This window comes from Chrysochloris asiatica, unplaced genomic scaffold (assembly GCF_000296735.1).
Source record: "Chrysochloris asiatica unplaced genomic scaffold, ChrAsi1.0 scaffold00266, whole genome shotgun sequence".
NCBI lineage: Eukaryota > Metazoa > Chordata > Mammalia > Afrosoricida > Chrysochloridae > Chrysochloris > Chrysochloris asiatica.
Window position 1 is genome coordinate 1,736,646 of NW_006408784.1, and position 26,789 is coordinate 1,763,434.

The window sequence follows — 26,789 nt, forward strand, 5'->3', positions numbered from 1 at the left end:
TCCTGCCAGAGACTGCCTGGTTGCTATCAAGGCAGGGGTGGGGAGTATACAGCAAACCTTGTCTCCAGAACTCAGCCTTGACTCTGCCCACATCCAGGGCAAGTTGGTGATGGCACCCAGGCCTGGGGAAGTCAGACCCTCACCACCCCCAATGTCTGCCTTCCATTTCCTTTGCTGATTATAGGTGGGTCATGAGGGTTGGGGAGAGGGGAGCCATTTCCTGAAAAGAGTCCAGGCTGTCTCAGCCCAGGGAGGCCAGCTTGAGGGGTCACTCCCCCAGGGAGAATGGTGGAAGTAGGGGTCACCACAGGTCTCGGGAAGTGAGAGCTGTTAAGTTGGGCCCAGAGAGGCAGCACCCTCCAAGCTGGTGTCGGAGCCTGCAGATGAGTCCCGGGAGGAACGGCCCTGAAGAAAGCGGATGATCTTCTCAATGGTGGCCTCCTGGTATTCGTGGGACCACCTGTGGGCACAGAGGCTGTGTGAGTCAGAGGGCTTGGCCAAGGGAGCTTCTGGCAGGGGAGAGGGGATGTTTGTTTTGCCTTCGAGTTACCTCATGTGCTGACTGTACCCAGTACCCACTCACCCACCTACCCCCACGGGCCCTGGAGCTCACTTAATGCCATTGAAGGTGAGCACAGCCTGCATGTCCTCAGGTAGGGCCTGGGGCTCTGGCCACTCAAAGCCATCGATGATGGGCACAATGTTCTTGCCACAGCTCAAAGCAGTCACAATCTCCTGAGGGAAGAACAGAGAAGGGGCCTAAAGGTGACAGGCAGAGACTGTGTCCATCCTGGGGCTAGGTGGGTGCTGGGAGGACTACTGGTCCAGGGCAGGTCCTGGAATCCACCTTAACTTCTCCCTCATTCCTACCCCATCGCTCCCCATTGATCCTGCATGAACCCTGCCAATGGTACTTCTTACTGGTTTCTCAACTCCACCCATTTTTTTCTACTTCCACCCCACCACCACCTTGCTCCAACCCACCAAGACCTTGAGCCCCATCAGTCTCTTCTCAGCCACTCCTGACTCCTCTAATTTGTTCTCCGTGTTACTCCTTCATGTAGCTAAACTTTACAAAATGCAAATCGGACCATGCCACACACACACATCCCACTTACAACTCTTGAGGTGGCCTACATGACCCTGGAATGATTGGTGACAGCTCACTTTTCAAAATACTCCACCTCTTCACTGTCTTCCCAACCACACCAGCCTTGCAGCCCCTTGGACTTGTCATCCTTCCTCACATGCTATTTGCTCAGCCTAGAATGTTCATTCTTGCCTCTCCACCTAGTTACTACCCACTCATTCTTCTTATCTGAACTCGTCACCATTTCCCCCAAGAAGTCTTCCCCTCTTTCCTGACGAGGTCAGCTCCCCCTATTACAGGCTTCCATACCACAGTGTGTTCCTGTAGCTGCAGATTTTAATTAGGGAATAATCTACTTCATATCCATTGTACCCACCAGACATAGAGGCATGGACCCCTGAACTTTCAGCTGGCATCCTGAGTGGGTAGAAAAAAGTCCTGAATTTGTAGCCAGCAGGTCAGAAGTGAGGCTATCATGTGACCTCTCAAACGTGAGGCAGGCATCTGCCTACTGAGCTGTTTGAAGAATGGTGTCTTTTTAACTTGTGAGATCTGGCCTACCTCCAGGTGGCTAGGGTCAAAGACAGTGCTGCATGCTGCAAAACTAAACAGAAAATGAAAAGTGTGGAGTTTTATTTATTTGAGATGTCCACATTACACAGGAAGTATCACTGCAATATCCATGGGATATGTTTAGAGCAGGGCCTGGCATATAGTGTAGTTCTGCTATGTTAATACCCAGTTGGAGTCCTGGTGTGGCGCTGTGGGTTAATGCGCTAGACTGCAAAGTTGGTTTGAACAGCAAGGTTGATGGCTCTAGCTCACCAACTGCTCCTTGGAAACCCTATACAGGGTCGCTATCAGTTGGAACCTATTCAACAGCACTTAACAAAAACAACAATATACATGCTGTTGCTGTTAAGCACCATCCAGCCGGTTTCAACTCATTTTCCGAGGAACGGCTGGTGGGTTTGAACCGCTGACCTTCCAGTTAGCGGTCCAGAGCTTATCCTACAACACCATACCAGGACTCCATATATATATAATATATGTTGTTGTTATGTGCCGTGGAGTTGGTTCCGACCCATAGCGACCCTGTACAGGGTTTCTGAGGCTATAAATCTTTATGGGAGCAGAAAGCCTCATCTTTCTCCCGCAGAACAGCTGGTAGTTTCGATCTCCTGACCTTGCGGTTCACAGCCTGATTCGTAACCACTACGCTACCAGAACTCCTTCATATAATATATAGCCCATATTAATAAATATGAGACATGATTATTTCCTCCTCTTTAAATGAGGATAGCAATGCCTACCTCACAAGGTTGTTCTGAGGATACAACAATGGATGCTCTGATAAGTGCTTATTGAGTGTCACTTTTTCTTTCAAGGGGGAACCTCAGTTCATTTGTGGCTTTCCATATTGATTACCCACTGAATGTGGCTTCAGGGAAACGAGTTTTAAAATCAGAGGCAATTAAGCACTAAAAACTCCCGAGGAGAGATGACGGAGACATTGGGACTGGTCCAAAGCAAAGGTTCCTAGCACCCTTTCTGTTTCTTCCCTCCTCATCATCGGCTAAGAAGTATGGGTACTAAGCATCCTTGTAGAGGGGGCTCCTCCTCCTGGGGGAAGAGTCTGCATAACTTACACCCTGACTGGCTTTCTGGGGAGCTGCTCCGTTTTATGAGTGAAGGAAAGGAAGCCCAACAAAGGGAAGGACCATTTCCCAAATCACATGCACACCTAGCCTAGGAGGGGCCAGGCCTCTGACTCAAGCCTTCAGATTCCAAGTCCAGGGCTGTTTTGACCTCTCTGCTGAACATTTGGTTGAATTCAGACCCTGCAGCACCGTATTTGGGAACCTTTAGACATTTGTTTCACCCGGAATGACCAAGAACCAATGTAAGTCCTAAGCACTCATGACACAAATGCAGAAGTTGCAAGATAATGCTTTGTTCAAGTCACTCAACTAGTTAAGAACAAAGCACATCTTCTGCCCTGATAAACATAGTAGATGTGGTACAGTTATCTCAATTCTATCAGAATCACTCACTTGTTTAATCATTGGTTCAATTACGAGCACCTATTAAAAACTCTTCAGAAGTCTAACTTGGTGCCAAACACCGTCTTAGGCATCAGGGATACAGTAGTGGGAAAGGTGAAGTCCAAGCGCTCACATAGATCACAGATTTTCTCCTTTCTCTCAGAACACAGTTATCTGCCCCCTTCCCTGGGTCATTAGCCATGTTCCTCCAGGAGGTCAGCCTGGTCCAAGGTCCCTTCCCCAAATTAGGTCTGGTACTCAGTTCTCCTACAAGGCCTCTGGGCTGGACCCTCTTCCCACTACAATCTAGATTGCACACCCCAGAGCCTTATTCTCAAAACCGCAAGCCCAGCATCACCCCTCTTGTGAGCTCCCTGCTTCCCAACATTTTTAGCCCAAATGTTCTCCTTGTCTCTAGGCCCTCCAGAACCTGGTTCTAATTCTAATCTAGCAGGTGGTATGCTGATAAATGTCCGATAACTAGCTCTCTGGGGAAAACCAACCAGCCAAAAAAGCAACACCCTAGAGTTGTAGTGTGTTTTATCAATTTCCTTGGTGTAAATATTCCCAGCATGGCCGATTTCAAGCTAGCTACCTGACATCACTAAAGGTGAAACTGGGAAGAGATGAGGACAACAGGCTATGATGGGCCAGTGTGACGTGATTCCAATCCTTCCAAGCTTTCCTTTTTGACTCTCTCAGATCTGAGCTGTAGAACACAGTGGTGGACCTGGCAGAGTTTGGGCTTTGGAGTCAGATGGTCAGAGTTCAAAGTCCCACTTTTCTGATTTCTACACTAGTAGTATGGCTGTGGGAAAATTACTCTACTTCACAAAGCCTCAGTGTCTTCATCTGTAAGATGGAGAAGGTAATACTAAAGATGCACACAAGCTGGTGGTACCTTTCTTATCTCCAGCCCCTCTGCATTTCCTCACTCATGCTGTTCCATCTGCAGGAGAGTCCATCTTTCTTTTCAAATTCTATTTCCTTCATGAAGCTTTCCATGATTATTCTAGTCCTCGACCCTCTCTCCCCTTTCCATAGGCTTATAGTAAGAGGTTCACTTCTTGGCCTAGTATTTACACCAACTTATACACAATTTGATGGCACTTAACAACAACAACATACATGATTTGGAAGGAGTTCTGGTACTGTAGTCAGTTACAAGTAGGGCTGCTAACCACAAGGTCAGCAGTTGGAAGCTACCAACCACTCCGTGGAAGAAAGATGTGGAGAAAAGCCTCTCCTTTTGCTATGATACATCTGCTCCTGTACAGATTTATAGCCAGGGTCGCTATGAATCAAAACCAACTCCACAGCACATAACCACCACCACACCATATATGATCCGGAGTCATGCTGTAGTGCTGTAGGATAAGAACTGGACTACTAACTGCAAAGTTGGTGGTTCAAACACACCAGCCGCTCTTCAGAAATCCTATACAGGGTCATATGAGTCAGAACCAACTTGATGGCACTTAACAACATAACACTTAACATTCTGGGCATATTTTTATCTCTCCTGCTGCTTGAGGACAAGGCCCTATTGCGCTACTCAGCCTTCGTCCCAATTCCTACTGACTGATTAATGATTAACGCAATGAGGCCCCAGTCATGCAAATGCAATGTGGACCCAGTCAGAACTATGCAATGAAATAGATAAACGCTCTGGTCACAGAAGCTCCAAGAGCTTACTGCTTAATGAAAAACATTACTTCACATTAGAGGGTTATTGTTAATAAATGCTATCGAGTTAAGTGCTGACTCATAGTGCCCATGTATAGGGTTTCCAAGGAGTGGCTGGTGAGTTTGAACTGCGGCCCTTGTTGTTCAAACCAGCCTTACAATTCAGCACATTAACCCACAGCACCACACCAGGACTCCCATTAGAGGGTAGCGCACCCTTTTTGGAACACAGAAGCTTTGCATTGGAAAGCCTTTCCTTTTGCTATGATACATCTGTAATTGTAAGTTAAAAAAAGAATAACCTGTAGATGTGACATGGATCTACTCGTCCATCTATTCCGCAAATATTCAAGAAGTTTTTACTATGTGTCCAGCACTGAAAACACAATGGTGAGTTAAACAGTGGACTGCCAGCTGCAAGGTCAGATATTCAAACCCCCCAGCTATAGTCATTGGGAGAAAGATAAGGCTTTCTGCTCTCATGAAGATTTATCGCCTCAGAAACCCTACACAAGGTCACTATGAGTCAGAATCAACTCCTCGGCAATGAGTTTGTTTTTTGGTTTCAGCACTTGTAACAATTATATTAATAACCATAATTTCTACTATTACTGAGCAGTTACCAGTTAGACACTCCGCTAAGCACTTCATGAACTTTAGTTCTTTTAATCCTTAGAATAATATCTTGGTAAGTTAGGACTTTTAATATCCCCTCTTTCCTGTAAACAAACATGAAATTCATTGGGTTAAATACCTTGATGAAGGCTAGAGCCTGAATTAAAACTCACAACTTAGTACTCTTAACAATCATTTAATTTGTCCTGTTATGTGTTCTCTTGCCCTCCCACACTTACAGCGCTTATTTTTAAAAACATTTTCATTGCTCTCTGATCCTAACAACAATCATATAAGGCGAACAGGATGGATAAGCTATCCTCATTTTGCTGATGATGAGGCAGAGGGTCAGAGAGCCTACGTGGCTTGTGAAAGTCCTATCATTATGAAGAGCACCTGAATATGAGCCCCTCAGGTTGGAAGGCACTCAACATACGACTGGGGAAGAACTGCCTCCTCAGAGTAGAGTTGACCGTGATAACACAAATGGAGTAAAGCCTTCAGGACCTTCATTTGCTGATGGGGCATAACTCAAAATGGAAAGAAACAGCTGTAAACTCCCATTAATAATCAGAACATTGAATGTAGTAAGTATGAATCTAGGAAAATTAGAAATTTCAAAAATGGAATGCAAAAACATCAATATCCTAGGCATTAGTGAGCTGAAATGGACTGGTATAGACCATTTTGAATCTGATAATCACATGGTTTATTATGCCAGGAATAATATGTTGAAGAGGAATGGTATTGTGTTTATTAGCAAAAGAACATTTCAAGATCTGCCTTGAAGTACAACACTTTCTGTGATAGGATAATATCATATGCCTGGTATGGTGCTGTGGGTTAATGCGCTGGACTGCAAAGTCGATTTGATCTGCAAGGTCAGCGGTTCAAGCTCACCAGCCGCTCCTCAGAAACCCTATGGGTCAGAAACAACTCGATGGCACTTAACAACAACTGGAAGACCAGTTAATACCACTTTTATTCAAATTTACGCACCAACCACTAAAGCCAATGATGATGAAATTGAAGAATCCTGCCAACTTCTTCAGTCTGAAATTGATCAAACATGCAATCAAGATTATTGATAATTACTGGTGATTGGAATGCAAAGATTGGAAACAAAGAGGAAGGATCAGTAGTTGGAAAATATGGCCTTGGTGATAGAAACAATGCTGGAGAATTGCATGATAGAATTTTGCAAGACTAATAACTTGCTCATTACAATTACCTTTTTAAACAACATTTAAAGATGACTAAACACATGGACCTAACCAGATGGAACACACAAAAATCAAATTGACTCATCTGTGGAAAGAGATGGTGGAAAAGCTCCATGTCATCAGTCAAAACAATGCCAGGGGAAGACTGTGGATCAGACCATCAGTTGCTCATATGAAAGTTCAGGCTGAAGCTGAAGAAGATTAAAACAAGTCCACAACAGCCAAAATTGACCTTGAACATATCCCACCTGAATTTAGAGACCATCTCAAGAACACATTTGATGTATTAGACATTAAAGACCGAAGACCAGAAGAGTTGTGGGATGACATCAAGGACATCTTACAGGAAGAAAGCAAAATGTCATTAAGAAGACAAGAAAGAAGGAAAAGACCAAAATGGATGTTAGAAGAGACTCTGAGACTTGCTCTCCAGCGTAGAGATGCTAAAGCAAATGGAAAAAATGAAGAGGTAAAAGAGCTGAACAGAAAATTTCAAAGTTCAGCTTGAGAAGACAAAGTCAAATATTATAACAAAATGTGCAAAGACCTAGAGTTAAAAAACCAAGAGAGAAGAACATGCCCAGAATTTCTCAAGCTGAAGGAACGGAAGAAAAAAATTCAAGACTCAACTTGTGGTATTGAAGGATTCTATGGGCAAAATAGTGAATGATGCAGAAAGCATCAAAAGAAGATGGAAGAAATACACAGAATCACTGTACCAAAAAGAAATGGTCAATGTTCAACTATTTCAAGAGGTAGCATATGATTAAGAGCCAATGATACTAAAGGAAGAAGTCCAAGGTGCATTGAAGGCATTGACAGAGAACAAGGCTCCAGGAATTGATGGAATACAAATTGAAATCTTTCAACAAACTGATACACCACTGGAGGCTCTCACTCATCTATGCCAAGAAATTTGAAAAACAGCTACTAGGGCAACTGACTGCAAGAGATCCATATTTGTGCCCATTCCAAAGAGATGTAACCCAATGGAATGTGGAAGTCATCAGACAATATCATTAATATCACATGCAAGTAAAATTTTGCTAAAGATAATACAAAAACAGCTGCAACTGTAGACTGATAGAGAACTACTAGAGGTTCAAGCCAAATTCAGAAGAGGACATGGAACATCATTGCTGATTTTAGATGAATTTTGGCTGAAAGCAGAGAATACCAAAAAGATGTTTACCTGTGCTTTACTGACTATGCAAATGCTTTTGATTATGTAGATCATGACATGCTATGGACATTCTGGAGAATGAGTATTCCAGAACACTTAATTGTGCTCATGAGGAACCTGTACGTGGACCAAGAGGCAGTTAGTTGTTCGAACAGAACAAAGGAACATTGAATGGTTAGGAAAGGTGTGCCCCAATATATTCTTTCACTATATTTATTCAATCTGTATGCTGAGTACATAATCCGAGAAGCTAAATTATATGAAGAAGTATACGAGGAAGACTCATCAACAACCTGCGATATGCAGATGATACAACCTTGCTTGCAAAGCAAAGAGTACTTAAGGTATTTATTGATGAAGATCAAAGACCACAGCCTTTAATATTGATTGCACCTCAATGTAAAGAAAACAAAAATCCTCACCATTGGTCCATAAACAATATGTAAATGGAGAAAAGATTAAAGTTGTCAAAGATATTATTTTGCTTGGCTCTACCACCAACATTCATGGAAACAGCAGTCAAGAAATCAAATAACATATTACATTAGGCAAATCTGCTGCACAAGACCTCTTTAAACTATTCAAGAGCAAAGATGCGCACCTGACCCAAGCCATGGTATTTTTAATAACCTCATATGCATGTGAAAGTTGGGCACTGAATAAGGAAGATTGTAGAAGAATTGATGAATTTGAGTTATGGTGTTGGAGGAGAATATTAATATTACCAAGGACTGCCAAAAAGAACAAACCAATCTGTTAGAAGAAATACAGCCAGAATGCTCCTTGGAAGCCAGAATGGCCAGACTTTGTCTCTCATACTTTGGACATATTATCAGAGGGACCAGTCCCTGGAGAAGGATACCATGTTTGGTAAAGTAGAGAGATGCAGAAAAAGAGGAAGACCCCCAACAAGATTCACTGGCACAGTGGCAGCAGCAATGGGCTCAAGCGTAGCAATGATTGTGAGGTTGCCACAGGACCAGGAGTATTTTGTTCTTTTGTGCACAGGGTCGCTATGAGTTGGTACCAACTCAATGGCACCTAACAAGAACAATAAAGTCCTATCACAGTTATTAACTGTGGCTCTGGACTTCCAGCTGGGCCAAGAGGTACTTCATAGTTAAGTTTTGCTTGGGTATGCAGAGGAGAAAAGAGAAGGGCTCTGTTCCCCAAGCCACAGGCTACTGCTGGGGTCACAGAGGCCTAGGCTAGCACCTACCTTGTGCACCCAGTCCTTGCAGTCATAGTCCTGCATGCATTTGTCCAGCGCCCCAGTCGACAGCACCAGCACAAAGTTTCGGGCATCCATGACACTCTGGATGAGTTTGTCCTCGAATTTGCCCGCTTCCAACTTCTCCACATCAATGAAGACACTGAAGCCGTGTAGCTGTAGATGCACCTTGAGGAGACTGCAAAGAGGTCTCCGTTCAGTGCTATGGCCTTGCCCTAGAGCCTTGGGCTACTTGCCTGCCCCTCCTCACCTGGCCAGTTGGGAGCCTGAGTTCCGACGGTAACTGATAAAGACATCCGGAGTGTCCCCACTGGGCTTGCAGACAGTGCAGGGCAGTGGGGAGTGGAGCATTTCTGGAGTGGATAAGAGACAATGCAGTGAGGGGATTGTAACCATGGCAATGAAATGATATACGATAGGATGAATGTAAAGCTAATGTTCTCCCATGTAAACTATCATATAATTCACAATAAAAGATTTTTTAAAAATGAGAGAGACAATGCAGTGAGGGTGGCTACTCCTCATCACTCACCATGAATTGCTAAACATTGGTGAGCCCCTCTCAGGGGGCAGGGATTGTGCCTCAGGGACACTGATATGCCCTACTAGCCCTTCCCTCTTTGCGGATCTCCAGACCTGTACAGTCAGCTGCTCAATGGCACCCCAAACTCAACACACCCCAAATCTGTTCTAGTCCCTTATTCATAACTTCCCACGAAAGCCAAACACCTGTATCCATCTCACTTCCTGCTGCTCTTTCATCCAACAAATATTCAAGTATTCACTGTATGCCAGGCACTAGTCCTGTTCTTGGATATGGCACTGAACAAAAGCGACAACTCCGGTCTTCATGGAGTTGCCATTCAGCCCTCAGACCTAGGCACTGTGCTTTGTGGATTCTACCTACTAAATATCCTGGATTCTGGCCTTGAGCCCTTCCTATGTCCAGGCCCTCAACTTCAGCCTCCTCATTGGTGTCCCCTAACTCACACTTGCCCATCCTAAGCCAGCTGCCGAAGGGATATTTCTAAAATCCAGATCTAAAATCCCACTGAAGAATTGTAAATGGTTCCCTACTCCCATAGTAGGAGTTTGTAAGCTATTTTAGTCCTAGGAACCTCCTGTTTCAAAAAAGAAACAGAAAGAAATAAATCACGGAGTTTTTTTCTAGGAGCTACAATATAAAAATGGTAAGCCCAACCTGCTTTGGTTGAAGCAAAAGACTGAGAGCAAAGCCCAGGCCCTTGTCCACAGTACATATTTATTGAATGAATGGATAAAAGAATATAATCTGTTTTCTTTTCTTTGGACTTAATACCCACAGGCAACATTTGTCTATTTATGAAGCAGAACATTATGGGTTCAAAATCCAGCTGTCATTTAATGGCTTTTAGAACCTTGAATATTATTTAAATTCTTTACATCTTAGTTTCATCATCTTTAAAATCAATATCCACACTGGAATGGAAATGTTATCATTGGTTGTGATGGTGGTTACATCAAAACTCTTTGAACCAGGCACTTTCAGATTAAATTACACCTCTTTTTATTCTTTTATAAAATGTTTTATTGTGGGGGGTGAGTGGGTGGGTAGGAGTAAGGAGTTAGAAGTAGGATTGTGGCTAGGTCTAGGCAAGGCCTAGGACTTCATTTAGTGTTAGGGGTATGGTTAGGACTAGGGTTAATAATAGGGGTAGAAGCTGGGAAAGAGCTAGGAGTAAGGCTTGGTCTAGTGTTAGGGTTCCAGTTAGGTTTATTTTTTTTATTTTCTTGAAATGTACTTGATTTCCCCTTCTTTTAGAAGCTTTGTAATTCCACTATTCTCTTTTTTTCCTTTATGTTTTGTTGTTGTGTTTTTGCAAACTGGTATCTCTAGGTTTGTTTTGAGGTCCTTCTGTGCTGCTGTAGGACCCTATACAGGGTCTTTAAGAATTAGAACAGACTCAACAGCACTTAACAACAACAAGGTTTGTTTCAAGTCTGGGTTGAGTTCTGGGTGACATTGTCCTGTATGCTAGTCTCAGGTTGTTTGCTCTTGTTGGTTCTCTGTTCAAAGACCTTCCTTTAGTATTTGTTGTAAGGTTGGTCGGGTTTGTGAAAATTCTTTGAATTTCTTTTTATCTGGAAGTATCCTAATTTTGCTGTCTTATTTGATGAACAATTTTTCTGGGTATATGGTTCTTGGTTGGCAATTTTCTTCTTGCAGAGTGTTATATATGTCATCCCATTGTTTTCTTGCCTAAGTGGTTTCTGCTGAGAAATCAGAGTTCTCCTTTGTAGGTAACTTGGTTTTTCTCGAGCTGCTCTCAGGAACTTATCCTTGTCTTTGTTTTTGAAGAATTTGATCATAACATGTCTTGGTAATTTTCATTTGGGGGTCTATCCTGTTTAGAGTTCATTTATCTTCTTGAGTGGCTATCTTCTCATCTTTCATGATGTTAAGAAAGTTCTCTTCCAGCAGCTCTTAGATCATTTTCTCTATGGTTTTGACTCTTCCTGTTCTTGAATTCCAATCGCAAATAAGTTATTCCTCATGATCGTGTACCATGTAAATCTTAGATTTTCTTCAGATTTTTAAATTATTTTTTCTGAATGTTTCTCTCGAAGATCAATACTAAGAGCTTTGTCTTCAAGCTCACTGATTTGGCCTTCCATTGATTCAATTTTACTTTGCCCTTTCAATGTATTATCTATTTCTAAAGTCTTAGTATTAATCTTCTGGCTTTCTAATTGCTGTTTTTGTATGGCTTCAGAATTTTCATTTATTTTGTCAGTTTTTCCTTATATTATTTTCCTGAATTCATCTTTGCTTTCATCGATCTTTCTCTCAATTCATTCAAAGTACATTCTTTTAAATTCCTTATTATGTTGTTTTGATTCCATTTCTGGTAGCATATTTTCTGAGTCTATATTTTGGTCATTTGTTTGAGGTACTCTGTCTTGTTTCTTCATGTAAGTTGAAACTGTCTGTTTCTCTGAGACATTGGGGTATCATATTTATATTTACATGATGCTTGCATTCTGGTGTGTTCTCAAGCACTCACCACCTTCTCTTGATGGTTGTGAGAGAGACAGAAAGAAGTCTAGACAGTTCTCAGTTCCTGTATGTGTATTGTAATTCAGGGCGAGTTCAAATGCCTCCAGAGGGACTCCAACCTGGCTGTCTACTGGCTGCTGTGTTGGCCATGAGGGGACTGGCTACCAGGAAGGCAAGAGAACAAGGGAGGACTACAACCCCTTGTCTACCACCTGTAGCCCAGCCCTGTGCCCACAGGCCGCTGTATCAGAGGGCACTTGGAAAAGCTCAAGATGGCCTTGACGCTCCACACCAACTTCTTTCACTGTTCCTGGTCAGCTTCCTCTTCTAGTCAACCCTCAGTCTACTTCTCTGTCCTATCTTTCAAAGCTCAGCATTCCAGGACCATCATCTGTATGTATTTCACTTGTTCTCACATGTCTTTGGTGCAGATACTGGGAAGTTCCCAGGTGCTCACCTTCCCTCACTCACACCACCTTCTGCTCTCTCCAATCTCGACAAGTGCGAAGGACTCTGAATCTCACCATTAAGCCCAGTCCTTATTGGGCCGGGCCGCCTACTGGCTCTCGGGAGCAGTTCCCAGCTCCACACCGTGGGACACTGAGATTTAGGTCTAATCACTAACCTCTTTTTATTCTTCACAAAAGTTGATCTTTAAAAAATTAATGCCTGCTGCATAGAATGAATGTACAGATTAATGAGAAAATATCAATTCAAACTTTAGTATTAAAAAAAAATTCTAACTGCCATTGAGTCAATTTCAACTCATAGTGCCCCTCTATAGGATTTCCGAGACTATCTATCTTTATGGTGGCAGACAGCTTCATCTTTCTCCCTCAGAGCCGCAGGTAGGTATGAACCACCGACCTTGTAATTAGCAGTCAGTGCTTATACTGGTGGTGGTTCTGTGCTGTCGAGTCGGTCCCAACTCATAACGACCCTGCATAGGGTTTCTGGTGAGTTTGAACATTGCAGTTCAAGTTCACCTTGCAGTCCAGTGCTTATCCTCTAGTGCCACACCAGAACTCCTAGTACCTGGCATATAGCAATTGCCCAGTAAATACTAGCCAATCTCTCAGTTAAAAAGGACGGGTGGCTAGAACCCTGGAATTGACTCTGCCCTCTTAAAAGTACCTCCACAACCTACAGTCTGTCAGTTGCTAGCTAACAGGATAAACCTCCCAACTTCCCACCCCACCCTCTATGCTCTGTCAAACACTTTTGTCGAGGCTGCTCCCTCTCCCTTGGGTGCCTTTAGTTCTGGTACAACCTCCTCCCCTAAATGTTGTTGTTGTTGTTAAGTGCCGTCGAGTCGGTTCCGACCCACAGCGACCCTGTACAGGGTTTCCGAGGGTGTAAATCCTTACGGGAGTAGAAAGCCTCATCTTTCTCCCGCGGAGCGGCTGGTAGTTTCGAACCGCTGATCTTAAGGTTCGCAGCCCGATTCGTAACCACTACGCTAACAGAGCTCCTTCTAAACTTGTTCAAGCAACCCCTCCTCTTGGAAGTCGACAATTAAGACTTTTCCTCTGGTCCCCCTGATAAGCACTTTACCTACCTGCCTCCCTCCCATTTTCCTAACCATCTCAGACGGGGGCCTTCTCCAGAGCAGTGTGCACCATACTCCCCTTTACATCCTCAGTGCTCAGGTGACATAAATGACCAGAGAGGCTCTAAGGCCTCACTGTCTGTCTCCCCTCACCCCTCCTGGGGCTGACTGTGGGCTGGAATCCCAGATGGCAGGCTGACCTCTGGCGGCCGAGATAATGCGAGCGCGGTGCACGCCCAGACGGATGCCGCAGTCCTCCAAGAGTTGCTGATCCGACACGCGGTGCAGCAGGGAGCGGTCCAGGCCACAGCTGACCAGGCCATAGGTGTACTGGCGGAAGCGGGGGTCCAGGCTGCCCAGCCAGTCGGCCAAGTTGCTGCGGTCGCACGTTGAATAGTTGGCGAAGGTCTTGAGCTCCGTGAGCTCCCTAAAGAACCTGTATCCCATGGAGGAGAAGATACTGCGAATGCGGCATTTCGTTAGACCTGACCGGAGCAGGAAGGGCAGGAGGCTTCGTACCTCTTGCGGGTGATGCCCGACTTCATGCCCAGGTCCGTCTGGAGCTCCTCTTCCGTGAGCCGCAGAAGCAGGTCACCATCCACCTGTTGCTCCTAGGGAAGAAGGCAGGGGTAAGGAAGGGCTCGCCTCCTCAGATTGCAAGGGAGAGAACAGAAGATGGCACAGTGGGGGGAGGGGAGGAACCCAGCTCAGATCTCAGTGACTCTGAAGGTGGCTACAAGTACTGGCTCTCCGCCTGCAAACGGTGGAACTGGGGTAAGTGTGAGGGCGAGGAGGGGACGCTGTTGCGTTTTTTGCAGGACTTCAGGACGCTCCCTAGTGGCCATGCGGGGCCCTCGGGTATATGCCCGCTCAGATTCGGGGAGGTGGCCCTCGCGGCTCTACCCGGAAGTTCTCGCAGTACTGGGAGAAGCTGATTTGCTGCAGCCACGTCTGGACCTCGACCTCCTTCCAGCTGGCCACGCAGGGCAGGATGGGCCGCGGCACCTCTTCGCCCACCAGGCGTAACGCACGCTTGGCCAGAGCCGACGTAGTGCCGTTGGTGGAATAGGAGACGAGGCGTTTAAGGCTTTGGATGGCACCGATGTCGCTGAACACCTGCAGGGAAGTGGGGTGAGGGTGTCTTAGGTCTACCAGGTCACAAGCAGCCTAGAACGGTCCCAGTCTCTCCCTTTGTTTCTTCTTACCAATGAATGTCCTACTATCTGCCCTAGCGCTGCCCTCTTCCTGTGAATTCCCCATCCTGAAGCTTTCTCAACTCTTGACTAGGTCCACTTCATCTTGCCCCTTGATCGTTGCCATCTGCACTGAGATAAAGTCTGAGTTCTCAATAGGGTTCCAGGACCCTGCACAATGCAGCCCCCTGCCATCGACTTCCAGCTTAACTCTCCTTCCATCCAATCCATACTGGTCTGTCATTATCTCCCTCACACTTACACACAACCCACTCCCTCACACAAAACCACCAAGGCTCTCATGTTTTGGACCATGTTGTTCCCAGACCCTTACTTTCTCCCCTGCATGTGGAACTCACACGTATGCACCGCAATCCAAATGGACAATACCTCCTCAATGCCGCCTGCTTTAGTTCCTCCCACAATTTGGCCTACATCTCTAATTAGCACTTGGACCACAACCACACTCTGGATGCCATGGTCATCAGCTGATAATGTAACTTCCATGGGAATAGAAGCTGAGCTCCTATCTTAGTTACCACGGGAGCTCTGTACCTGCCACACTGCTCAACATGTCTTGATTGAGCTGTACTCATTTGGCCTTGCTGAAAAAGGGGGTGCCAGAGCCAGTGGTCATGGCTGCTGCCCAGACTCAGTCCCTGCTTCCCTTCAAGTCCCTTCTCCCAAAGTAGAATTATCTGCTTTTGGAAGCAAGTCCTCCCATGGACCAACTGTAGGGCACGGTAAGGAGAGAAAGAGATTAGCGCTTGGAAGAGGCCTAACACAGATCAGGGTCTTTTCTTGATCTGGGGGGCATGCCTGATAGGTGACAGTAATTATGAGACACACTCCACTGAGCACCCCTGCATGATACCTGTGGTACGGGCAGAGTTGTGTGCTGGGAACCAGCCCCCATGTCCCAACTGTCTCCAGTCCTCAAAGCCCCCAGAGGAATGCAAAGGAAGGAGAAGTGATAGTTATAGGCATACGCTTGAATCTGTAGTATTTATCAACACACACACACAGTGGGTGTAATGTAACTATTATTAGTCCCACATCCAAGGTAAGAACTGATGGCTGTGTCCCGCTCCAATTTTCTAGAGAACAAAAATGAGGCTCAGAGAGGGGAAGCCAAGAGCTCAAGACCATATAGCAAGTTAAAGCAGAAGACAAAGGCTTGGACAAGGCCCTGAGCGTGGGGACCTCTTGTGACCAGGTGAGAGTCACCCAGTTGACACATTGATGTTCTATCTCTACCTTTTTGTCTCTAGCTGCCCTCTCCTGCTTGTGCTCCACACCTAAATGACAAACTGACCACTGGAGCACTCCAACTGGGCACTTCTCAGGCACCTCAAAGTCACTCTGTCCCACTAAACTCACTCTCTTTCCCTCCCCCATACCAGCCTGTCCCTCACCCAGTTCTCAGGTGCCCCAAACCGGAAGTCATCTTAGCTACTCCATCTCTTTCACCCGTTCTTAAACACCTTGTGGGTCTGTCTGCTTCTCTGCCTCTGCTGTCATGCCCTAGTCCCTGTTCCCACCATTTCAACTGTCCCCCTGTCATAGCCTCCTATCTGGTCCCCTTGCCTCCAGCCTCACTCTTGCCAACGCTTTCTCCATCCATCAGCCAGAATGATCTTTGTAAACACCAGTGCCCCCTGCTTTAAAATTTCTCAGTGACTTCCTCTTGTTCCAAAGACCAAGTTCAAACTGCTGGTCTTGCCTTGATGCTTGTAATGACTGGGCCCTTCATCCCTCACTTTGCCTTCAATTAAATCTTATATGTGCTTCGGGTCTCAGTTGAATGTCACTTCCTCTGGGAAACCTTCCGACCCTATACCCATTCCCACCTTCGTCTTGCCGTGAAGGCTCTTGATGGCAGCTTCAGCACAGAGATAGAAAGTCCCAATGCACTGCGCCTCCAAGCGTGACGAGTCGAGCAGCGGCACAAGGCGCTGCAGGTCGTCAGGCCCACGGCCTTGGCTTGTGTCACTGGCGTCCACGAGGCAGCGGGCGAAGCGTCCGGGGTCCAGCGAGGCCACGAGCGGCTCTACGAGCGCCAGCGTGCCTGAGCGCTCTACCTCGCGCTCCACCTCCTTATTAGTTGCCAGCACTGCCACGGCGAGGCAGGCGTGCAGCCGCAGTAGCTCGTCCTCCTTGGAGAAGGCTAGCGGGAACAGCCACTCTGCAGCGCGCTTCTCCACCATACGCCGTTGCGCCGCCGCGCCACCGTGCATCGCGCAGTTAGCCAGCGCCAACGCACAGTGGCGCAGTAGCGACGGGTCGGTGCGACGGCACCAGAACAGTATGGCGTCGAGGCCGCCAGCCGCCACCAACCGCTGGCACGTCTCCTCCGAGTGCTTGAACATGTGCTCCAAGATGCCTGCCACACTGCGCGCCAGCTCTACCGGCTCGCGCTCCTTCGCCAGGTTGAGGATCACGCCCAGCCCGATGCGCGCCACCCGGTCACTGCAAGAGAAGGTGGGAGGAGGGAAGGCACGTTGCTGCCGCGGCCTGGATAGCTTGTCCCACCCCCTGGGGGGAACACTGTCTGGTCATTTACCCGCTCTGGGCCTCACTACTGACATAGGAAGTTTAGAGAAAAGCATTACCCTCCTTGCAGCGATCCCATCCTCACCTTGGAAATCTTATACAGAGTCGCTATGAGGCGGAACCGACTAGATGTAATTTAAGTACTGCCACCACAATCCTAAGGAGCTCTGGTAGTGTGGTGGTTACAAATCAGGCTGCGAACCGCAAGGTCAGCAGTTCGAAACTACCAGACGTTCCGCGGGAGAAAGATGAGGCTTTCTGCTCCCGAAAAGATTTACAGCCTCGGAAACCCTGTACAGGGTCGCTATGAGTCGGAACCGACTCCACGGCACATAACAACAACAACCATCTTAAGGAGCTCTGGTAGCACAATGGTTACGAGTCGTGCTGCTAACCTCAGAGTCAGCAGTTCGAAATTACCAGCTGATCCACGGGAGAAAGATGAGGTTTTCTGCTCATCTCTTCCTGGCCCCTCCTCTTTGAGAGGCAGAGTGTGTAGTGGGTAAGGGTTCAGCTCTAGAGCAGGCTACTACTGGTTTCTTCTCTCACTAGCTGTGTGGGAGCCGGCGCCTTCCTTTGTCTCAGTACCTCAGTTTCCTTATCTCATAAATGGCATATAAAAATACTTATCTGATTATATGAAGGAGCCCTGGTGGCGTAATGGGTTATCAGTTGGACTATTAACCTCAAGGTCAGCAGTTTGAATCAACCAGCTTGTCCATCAGGAGAAGGAGGAGGCTTGCTGCCCCCATAAAGATTTACAATCTAGGAAACCCTACACAGGGTGGCTATGAGTTGGAAAAGACTTGAGGCACACAACCACCAGCATCTCATTATATAAGAACTAATGGTGTTGTAGGGTATGTACTGGACTGCTACATACAAGGTTAGTGGTTCAACCCCACCAACTGCTTCTTGGAAACTTTATAAAGGGTCGTGTGAGTCTGAACCAGCTCAGTGGCACTTAAACAATTAAATAACCCATACCTGGCACATAGTGAAGACTCAATAAATGTCTTCTTAACATCACTTGAAGTTTTCCACACTTCTTGTTCTATGACTAAGGGTATTTATTCATTCAACTGACATCTACTGAAGACCTGCTGTGTGCCATGCACTGTGTTTGGGACTGGGGTTAAACAGGGGCTAAGACTGCTTAGGGCTTATATTCCATTTACATGGAGACAGATGATAAACTAGTGACCAGTGAACGAACAGTGATGACAGTAAAGCCACGTGATGTAATAGCGGGTGCTTGGGTGGAGGGATGTGTCTGAGGAGGGGCATCTGAGAGCTGTCTGAAAGCGTCTTTGAGCATAACAGGCCAAGAGAACAAGCGGGTAAAGACTTTGAGGACTGATGAGCTCAGCCAGTTTGAGGAATACAAAGAAAGAAAGAAAAAAAAACTAGAGATATTTGCAATTTTTAAATCAACAAAAAAGACTATGGCTTTTAGTAAGTTCAGGTCTGGAAATGAAGTTCGATTTTCAGCCTAACAATAGACCGGAAGTGTGGTGGCTCTGTAGTACTGGACTGCAAACCACAGGGTCAGCAGTTCAAGCCCATCAACTGTTCCACGAGAGAGAGATGAGGCTTTCTGCTCCTGTAAAAATTTACAACTGGTATGGCACAGTAGGATAAGCACTGGGTTGCTAACTGAAAGATCAGTAGTTTAAATCCACCAGCCACTTCTTGGAAACTTATACAGGGTTCCTATGAATCAGAACCGACTCGATGGCACTTAACAACAACAACAACAAAAGGAGAACAATAACACTAGTGATATATGCAGACTTAATAATCAAACATTTGAGACCAAAAGGAGAACATTTACCCAAGTACAAAGTTCAGAAGGAGTACGCACGTTAGGATAAGCACTGGACCATAAGGTCAGTTTGAACTGCAAAGTCAGTGTTCCAAACACACCAGGCAGTCTTCAGAAATGCTAAACATGGTCACTATGAGTCGCAACTGACTCAACAGCACTTAACAACAACAACAAAAAAAAAAACGTTTAGCAGTGCTAGGAAAGAAGGTATGGAAACAAAAAACAGGAGGAAGTGGGATAAGAGATGTTATATTGTGGGGATTGCAATCAATGAGATGAAACAAATCGTACATGAATTATCGTATGAAAAACTAATCTGTCCTATAAACCACCACCCAATTCACAATACAAAGTTAATTAAAAAAAAAAAATCAAAAAGGAGTTACTATGTAGAATATATACACATTCAAATCATTCAGTAAATGCAATAGAAAATAGGCAAAGAACATAAATAAGCAACTTACAAATGAGGAAATCCAAAATGTTAACAAGCAAATGAAGAGATGCTCTGACTCATTAGTAATCAGAGAAATGAAAATTCAAACAATAGCTATCATTTTACACCTATTGTCCAAATCCAAACCCACTGCCACCAAGTCAATTCCAACTCATCTAGACCCTATAGAACAGGGGTTCCAAGGTGATAATCTTTACAAATGCCAACTGCTACATCGTTCTTTTGTTTATGCTTCTTGTAGTTAAGTGCCATCCAGTCAATTAGACTTATTAAGTGCTGTTAAGTTGCTTCTGACTCATAGCAACCTGGTATAGGGTTTCTGAGAATCAGCTAATGGGTTTAAACCACCAACCATGTGGGGTTAGCCATCCAGTGCTTATCCTACAGTGCCACACCAAGACACTTTATACTTATTGTTGTGGTTGTTAAGTGCCATTGAGTCAGTTCTAACTCAGTTCTAACTCCAAGGAGCGAGTGGTGAATTTGAACCACTGACCTTGTGGTTCAAGCCGACCTTATGGTCAACTGCTTATCCTACAGCACCAGACCAGATTTCCTTATACTTATTTGTTGTTGTTGTGAAAAGTGGTGCAAATTTGAAGCTGGATAACAGGAAGGGTTGGGGAGTTGTGGGAATATGGACACCTTGAAACATGGAGGACAGAGGTGCAGTCTGGGAAAGTCAGTTTGGAAAACAGCTGGGACTATTTGGTGAAATTAAGGATACACACATCCCATGGGCTCCTATTCTATATCCCAAAGAGACTCTCACACAGTTCCACAAGGGCAGGCAGACAAGGATGTCCAATACAATGCTATTTATGGTGTGTGAAAGTTGGAGGCAATCTGGGAGAACAGAGAAGTAACATGGATAGGTGCCCACCCTGCAGTATTATGGAGCAGTTACAAGTGACTAAGTAGATGATATCACAGCAATATGAAGAACCTTAAAAACATAACCCTGAGTGGAACAAAGTGAGAAACAGAATGTACTATGTGGCATAGCACCCTCTATGTAAATTAAACACACACACACACACACAAAAAAACAATTGTTTTGCAGGAACACAAAAAAAGACACATTAATATGTACAGTGGAATGGTTGCTTATTGGGCTAATTCAGGAAGATGGCAAGGGGCCTTAGTCAGGAAGAGAAGGGAGATACCATTCCAGGCATGGATGTATGCAAAGACTTAGAGGTCTTTGGGAACTGTTTACACTTCAGTGTGGCTGAGATGGAGGGCTCAAGGGGAAAGTGGAGAAAGAGATCAATCCTGGTGACCTTTGGAGCAACTTCAAGGCATTATTTTATCTTGATGGCAAATGGGAGTCATTGAAAGGCTTTAAGAAGGGGAACGTGGCCTGGTCACATGTGGATTTGTAGACACTCATTTTGGCTGATGTGGGGAGGACAGGTCAAAGGGAGAAAACTTGGAAGCCAACAGAGCCAAACTCTCAGCAGAGACAACCTCCCTTTCTGCCTCTTTGATCTCCAAAGGTGAGGCTAGCCTCAGAGACTTAGAGGCCCAGCCAGCCTGTGACTTTGGGTCTACACTTTGTTGTTATGTGCCAAGGAGTCAGTTTCGACCAATAGTGTACAAGGTTTCCTTGTACAGGGTTTCCGAGGCTGTACAGGGTTTCCGAGGCTGTAAATCTTTACGGGAACAGAATGCCTCATCTTTCTCCCGTGGAACAGCTGGCATGCACTTTAAAATTCAGCAAATTCTCATTTTCCTAAGACTTAACTGAGGACTGGTCAAAGAAAGGGCTTGCTCAGGAACATCATTTCAGAGTTATGACTTCATTCTGAATCTCTTGATTCCTCCCCTAGCCCTTGCTTTCACTATACATCTGGCACCTCCAGAGTTGAACTGTGTACTTGCTCTGAGCACTATTTACTTAGCCTTTAATTCTTCTGCAGTCTGAGAGGCTGTGTTAGTGTTGCTAAATGTATAGCATTTCCAAGGAGTGGATGGTGGGTTTGAGCAGCTGACTTTGCAGTTCAAATCGACCTTGCGGTCCAGTCCTTATCCTACAGCACCACACTAGGACTTTTCGTTGGCCCTGGTACCACTGGGATAGGAACCAAGGATCTCCTGTTTACTAGACAGGTGCTTTAATCAACTAATTGGTGAAATGGGCACATACATTGAAGTCACACACACATGGGTTCAAATCCTTGCTCCAAAGGAGGAGGAAATTTGTATATATACCATACAACAAAATCAGTTGTCACCAAGTTAATTCCAACTCATAGTGGTTCCATGTGTGCTACAGAGTAGAACTCTGTTACATAGGCTTTTCAAGGTAGTGATCTTTCAGAAACAAATCACCAGGCCTTTCTTCTGAGGTACTTCTAAATGGGTTTAACCTCCAACCTTTAGTTAGTAGCTGCATGCTTAACCATTTGTGCTATGCTGGGACTCCTTCTGCCATTAAGTGCTGTTGAGTTATTTCTAACTCATTGTTGTTAGGTGCCGTCAAATCGGTTCCAACTCATAGAAACCCTCTGCACAACATAACAAAACATTGCCTGACCCTGCACCATCCTCACAACTATTGTACTTGAGCCCATAGCTGCTGCCACTGTGCCAGTCCACCTCACTGGGACTCTTCCTCTTTTTCTCTGATCCTCCACTTCACTAAGCAGGATGACTGGTCCCTCCTGATACCATGTCTGAAGTATGAGAGATGAAGTCTTACCATCCTGGCTTCTAAGGAGCACTCTGGCTGTACTTTTTCCAACAAAGACCTGTTTGCTCTTCTGGCAGTTCATGGTACCTTCAATATTCTTCTACAACACCACAAATACATCAAATACATCAATTCTTCTACAATCTTCCTTACATATTGTCCAACTGTTCTGAACCATAGTGACCCTTTATAGAGTTACCAAGCTGTACATCGTTGCAGGAGCAGAAAGCCTCATCTTTCTCCTTCAGAGACAGCTGGTAGGCTCTTGTGGTTTACAGTCTAATGCTTATCATAAGAGCCACCATGCTCCCCAGGAACTCTTTACATATGTGCAAACATGTGTATTCTTATACATACATATACAAGCACCTGTATGTGCACAGTCTCTCTAGAACAGGGGTTGGGGACATCCGGCCCACAGGCTGCATAAAGCCTACAAAGTCATTTCGTCTGGCCCTACCAAGGAAACCGCAGTTTCAACCATCACATTGTTGTTGTTGTTAAGGGCCATTGAGTCAGTTCCAACCCATAGCAACCCTGTACAGGGTTTCCGAGGCTGTAAATCTTTACAGGAGCAGAAAGCCTCATCTTTAGTGAGTTAACTAAATGTTTGACCAAATATAGCAGAGTAATTCTAAAGCTGATAATTTTGTATGGCCTGTGAATGATATTATAAATTTTGGCAGGAAAAAGGTTCCTCACCCCTGCTCTAGAAGGATATGGAAGAAACTTGTAATAGTGGTTTGCCTCCAGGGAGAGGCTCTAGGTGGGGAAAAAAGAATTTTTCATTGTATATATGTTTGTACTTTTTGAATTTATGTGCAATAGTTTTCTGGTGTTTTAAAGCTTGTCTCCACGTATTCATTGGTATTATTTGGAAAACCTCTGAGGTTATATTCTTTAAAGTTCCCTGATGGGGATGGCCTATGAATTTAGAGAGTTGCAGTCCGGAGGGACCCTGACAGTTGTGAGGCCTGTTGGGCTTCTCCTGTTGTTTGGCAGTTGTGAGCTAGGTTCCTGGGTTGTGGGTGCAGTTGCACCTGGAGAAGAAGAAAGCTGGAGGTTACACACTGATAGAAGAATCCTTTTTAAAAGGAGGAAAAGGTTTCATAGACAATTTCTCAGTGGGCTGGCCCTTCTCCCCTGCTCCCCTCCCACCCACACACTTTTCTAGCTCCCTTTTAAGCAACCAGGCCCAAAGACACTCTCTTTGGAAAGATTTTGATCTTGTCCAAGCAGTGCTCTGTCCTTGGTCCTGAAGCAAGCAGCATTCGCTCATTTCTTGGGACAAGGGACACGGGTTTACAATTCTGAATTAGATGAAGATTGTATTTTCTACTTTGAAAAATGCCAGTTCTGTTTCATTTTGTAACTTTCTACAGTGCTGGATGCATCCACTACCTGGGTGCTCTAGTCGTAGCCCCACCACACCCAACAAGCACCCACTACACTTGCTAGACCTCCAAATTCATGGCATCAGATGTTAAATGGGAGGCTAATGATAAGCAGATTCCTTGCCCTCCCAAGCTAAATTGCTTCATTCATGTATTTCTGAATTTGTATCATTTCCATCAATCACAAGACTATTTTTCATTTTGAAAATGGCAAGGAATTGTGCCCCTACCCACTCTCATCTCATCACGCAGTGTGAGAACTGTATGAACTGACAGTAATCCTTCCACGACCCATCTAGCCAGAAGGACCCAAGAATTCAGCATGACAGCAATGGTCTGCCCTGGCATCAGGGGGAGGGAAATTGAGTCCTCAGGGGTCTTTGTACTCCAGAGGTGATCCTAAGAGACAAGCGAAAGAGTGGCAACCAAACTTAACTTTTCTGAGTCCCTGCAAGTTGCAAATAGTTAACATGCTGCCAGTTGAAAGGTTGGAGTTTGTAGTCCACCAAGTGGTGATCGACTTCTGAAAAATCGGTCATTAAAAATCGCATGGAATGTAGTTCTACTCTTATACACAGGGTTGCCAGGAATCGGGGTTCACGCAACAGCAACTGGGTTGCTTTGGTGCTGTATCTCAGCACTAGGTAGGAAAGGGGGGAGAAAACACATACTGTTTTGTGAGCCTAGCTCTATGCCTCTATTTTCTCTTCCCCTACCCATTTATCCCAGTAGAAAACCTTCTGTTTCACATCATCAGTCACAGGGTGAGATCATTTCTGATCTGTTACATGAAGGAGGATGCAGGAAGTGGATTGGGGTTGATGTGATGTAAGTAACCTTTAGGCCAGTATTTGTTTCAGGCTGGGAGAGGACTGAGGGGAAGGCCTTCCCATTCTCCACCCATCTGAACATTGTGTTTCTTTCTCCTCCCAGTGGGGGTACAATGGGTGAAAGGTAGCACAGAAAACCAACCAGGACTGTGCAGAAGAGGGTTGTGGAGTTAGAGGGGCAATGGCAATAAAGTATCATCTCCATCCACAGGAGTTGGGACAGGTAGGGACCTACTCCTGTCTTCCTCTTCCTGTCCCCAACCCCCAGCTCACTAGCCCTGGGAGCAAATCCTGGCTGCATTATGAATTCACGCTGTGATGCTGAGCAAACCATTAAACTTTCGATCCTCCGTTTTCTCATCTGTAAAATGGATATGCTGATCTCTAACGTGCAGTGCAGTAGCAAAGTAAAACGTAGTAAAAGTACAGTACAAGGCATACGGGACATCTAGCCGCCAGACAACCCTTGCCGCTCCCATATCCCGCGGCGCTGTCCCCCAGCCCAGCATCCTCACCGGTTCTCGGCCACCAGGATCTGCTCCAGAAGGCGCGCGGCCTGCACGCGTGTTTCCAGCTCGGACTCCTGCAGCAGCCTCAGAAGCAAGTCGAGGCCTCCGTCCAGGCGGATAGCATCGCACAGACCCTGAGCCACCTCGCGGCCCACAGCCGGCAGCAGCCAAGCCTCTTCCACCAGCTGGAAGACCTCGGCCAGGCCCGCGCCCATAGCCCGCGCTCCACCTGCCTGCTTCAGCTCGGACAGCGCCTGCTGCAATTCAGGCAGCGCGCGCTCTAGGGCGCTCTGCACCTCGGCGCCCACCCCGGGCGATACCTCGCGGGGCCCACGACCGCCTGCGGCCCACCACGGGCCAGCACCACCACCTTTGTCCGGACCCGGCACCGACAGCCGCTCAGCTCCTGGCCGTGGGCCCGACATGGCGAAGAAGCGACACAGCTTGTAGGCGGAGAATAGTAGCGTCAGGACCATGGGCGCGGGGCTGCGGGGGACATCCCCAGTTTGGAGGGACGGGGTCAGACGGGACGACCCGGGACCACGGGGGGCAGGGCGACTGGAGAGCTGACAAGAGGAAGAAGACTCAGGAGCGAGAGATGGAGAGAAAGGCAAGGGCGCTGGCTAGAAGTTTGGGGGAGGGGTAAACACAGGATCTGGGTGGAGAGGCTGGGGAAGAGGTTGAAGGCCCAAATGCAAGAGGTGGGAGGGAAAAGGTAATCCGGAAGCGAAGGATGGACCTAAACGCTAGAGCGTCGAGGAAACTGCGGCTGAAACAAAGCGCTTCTCCAGCTTCACAGAGTTGCTCTGCGGAAGCCCCGCCTCTTGACTCGCAGGACACCTCCTCCATCGCCCGCTCAGTCACGTCCCTGTAGCCTGCCCCAGCCACCTCCATACCCCGGCCGGGCCTCCTCCCTCAACTGCATCCACGCTCCGCATACAGAATGCAGGGGGAGGGGATGGAAGGACGAGGACTGTCTGGTTTTCTGACGCTGAGACAACACCAATTAGTGTGCCTCTTCTCTTGTTAGCTTCCCTGGAGTCGCCCCCACTCATGATGACCCTGTGTGTTGCTACAAGGGTGACCCAAGTGGTTTGCAATCAGCTGCTAACCTAAAGTTGGCAATTCAAACCTACCCAGCGGCTCTGCATAAGAACAGTCTGGCAAACTGCCCCGGTAAGAATTAACCAAAACCTGTACCAGTGAGTAAATTCTAACTCATAGCGACCCTATAGCGTTTCGAATGCTGTACGTCTTTACAAAAACAGACTGCTGCATCTTTCTCTAGTGCGGTGATTGGTGAGTTTGAACTGCCAATCATTTGGTTAGTAGCTGACCAATGTGCTACCAGGGCACCCAAGGAAACCCTATGGAGCAATTCAACTCTGTAACACGTGGGTCCAAATAGATTACACAGTAACAATGGGTTTGGGGTTTGGGGGTAATCTTTAAGGAAGCAGTTTGCCATGCCTTTATTCTGTGGAGGTGCCCGGTGGGTTTAAACTGACAACCTTTAGGTTAGCAGCCAGTTGCAAAACCAAAACACCTCGGTACCTCTTCCCTTACTTCTTGTTACGTCAGAGGCTATAAGTCTTCATGGAGCAAGGAGTGGCTGGAGGGCTCAACTACTCAGTGTTTATCCTGCACAGCCATCACACTCCCCTTCCCTTA

The 26,789-nt window shown here is 46.1% G+C and overlaps 1 protein-coding gene across 1 annotated transcript; it reads right to left on the reverse strand.

Annotated features, from left to right (window-relative positions):
- Positions 1-315: 315 nt before the first annotated feature.
- SARM1 (sterile alpha and TIR motif containing 1) lies at positions 316-25,594 on the reverse strand. Its single transcript, XM_006874214.1, has 9 exons — positions 25,125-25,594; positions 16,703-17,321; positions 14,563-14,775; positions 14,179-14,270; positions 13,860-14,095; positions 9,324-9,426; positions 9,062-9,251; positions 614-735; positions 316-460 (listed from the first exon to the last, which is right to left on the reverse strand). Exons 1-9 carry the CDS (start codon positions 25,592-25,594, stop codon positions 331-333), a joined length of 2,175 nt encoding a protein of 724 aa, XP_006874276.1. The 3' UTR covers positions 316-330.
- Between the last annotated feature and the right edge of the window lie 1,195 nt (positions 25,595-26,789).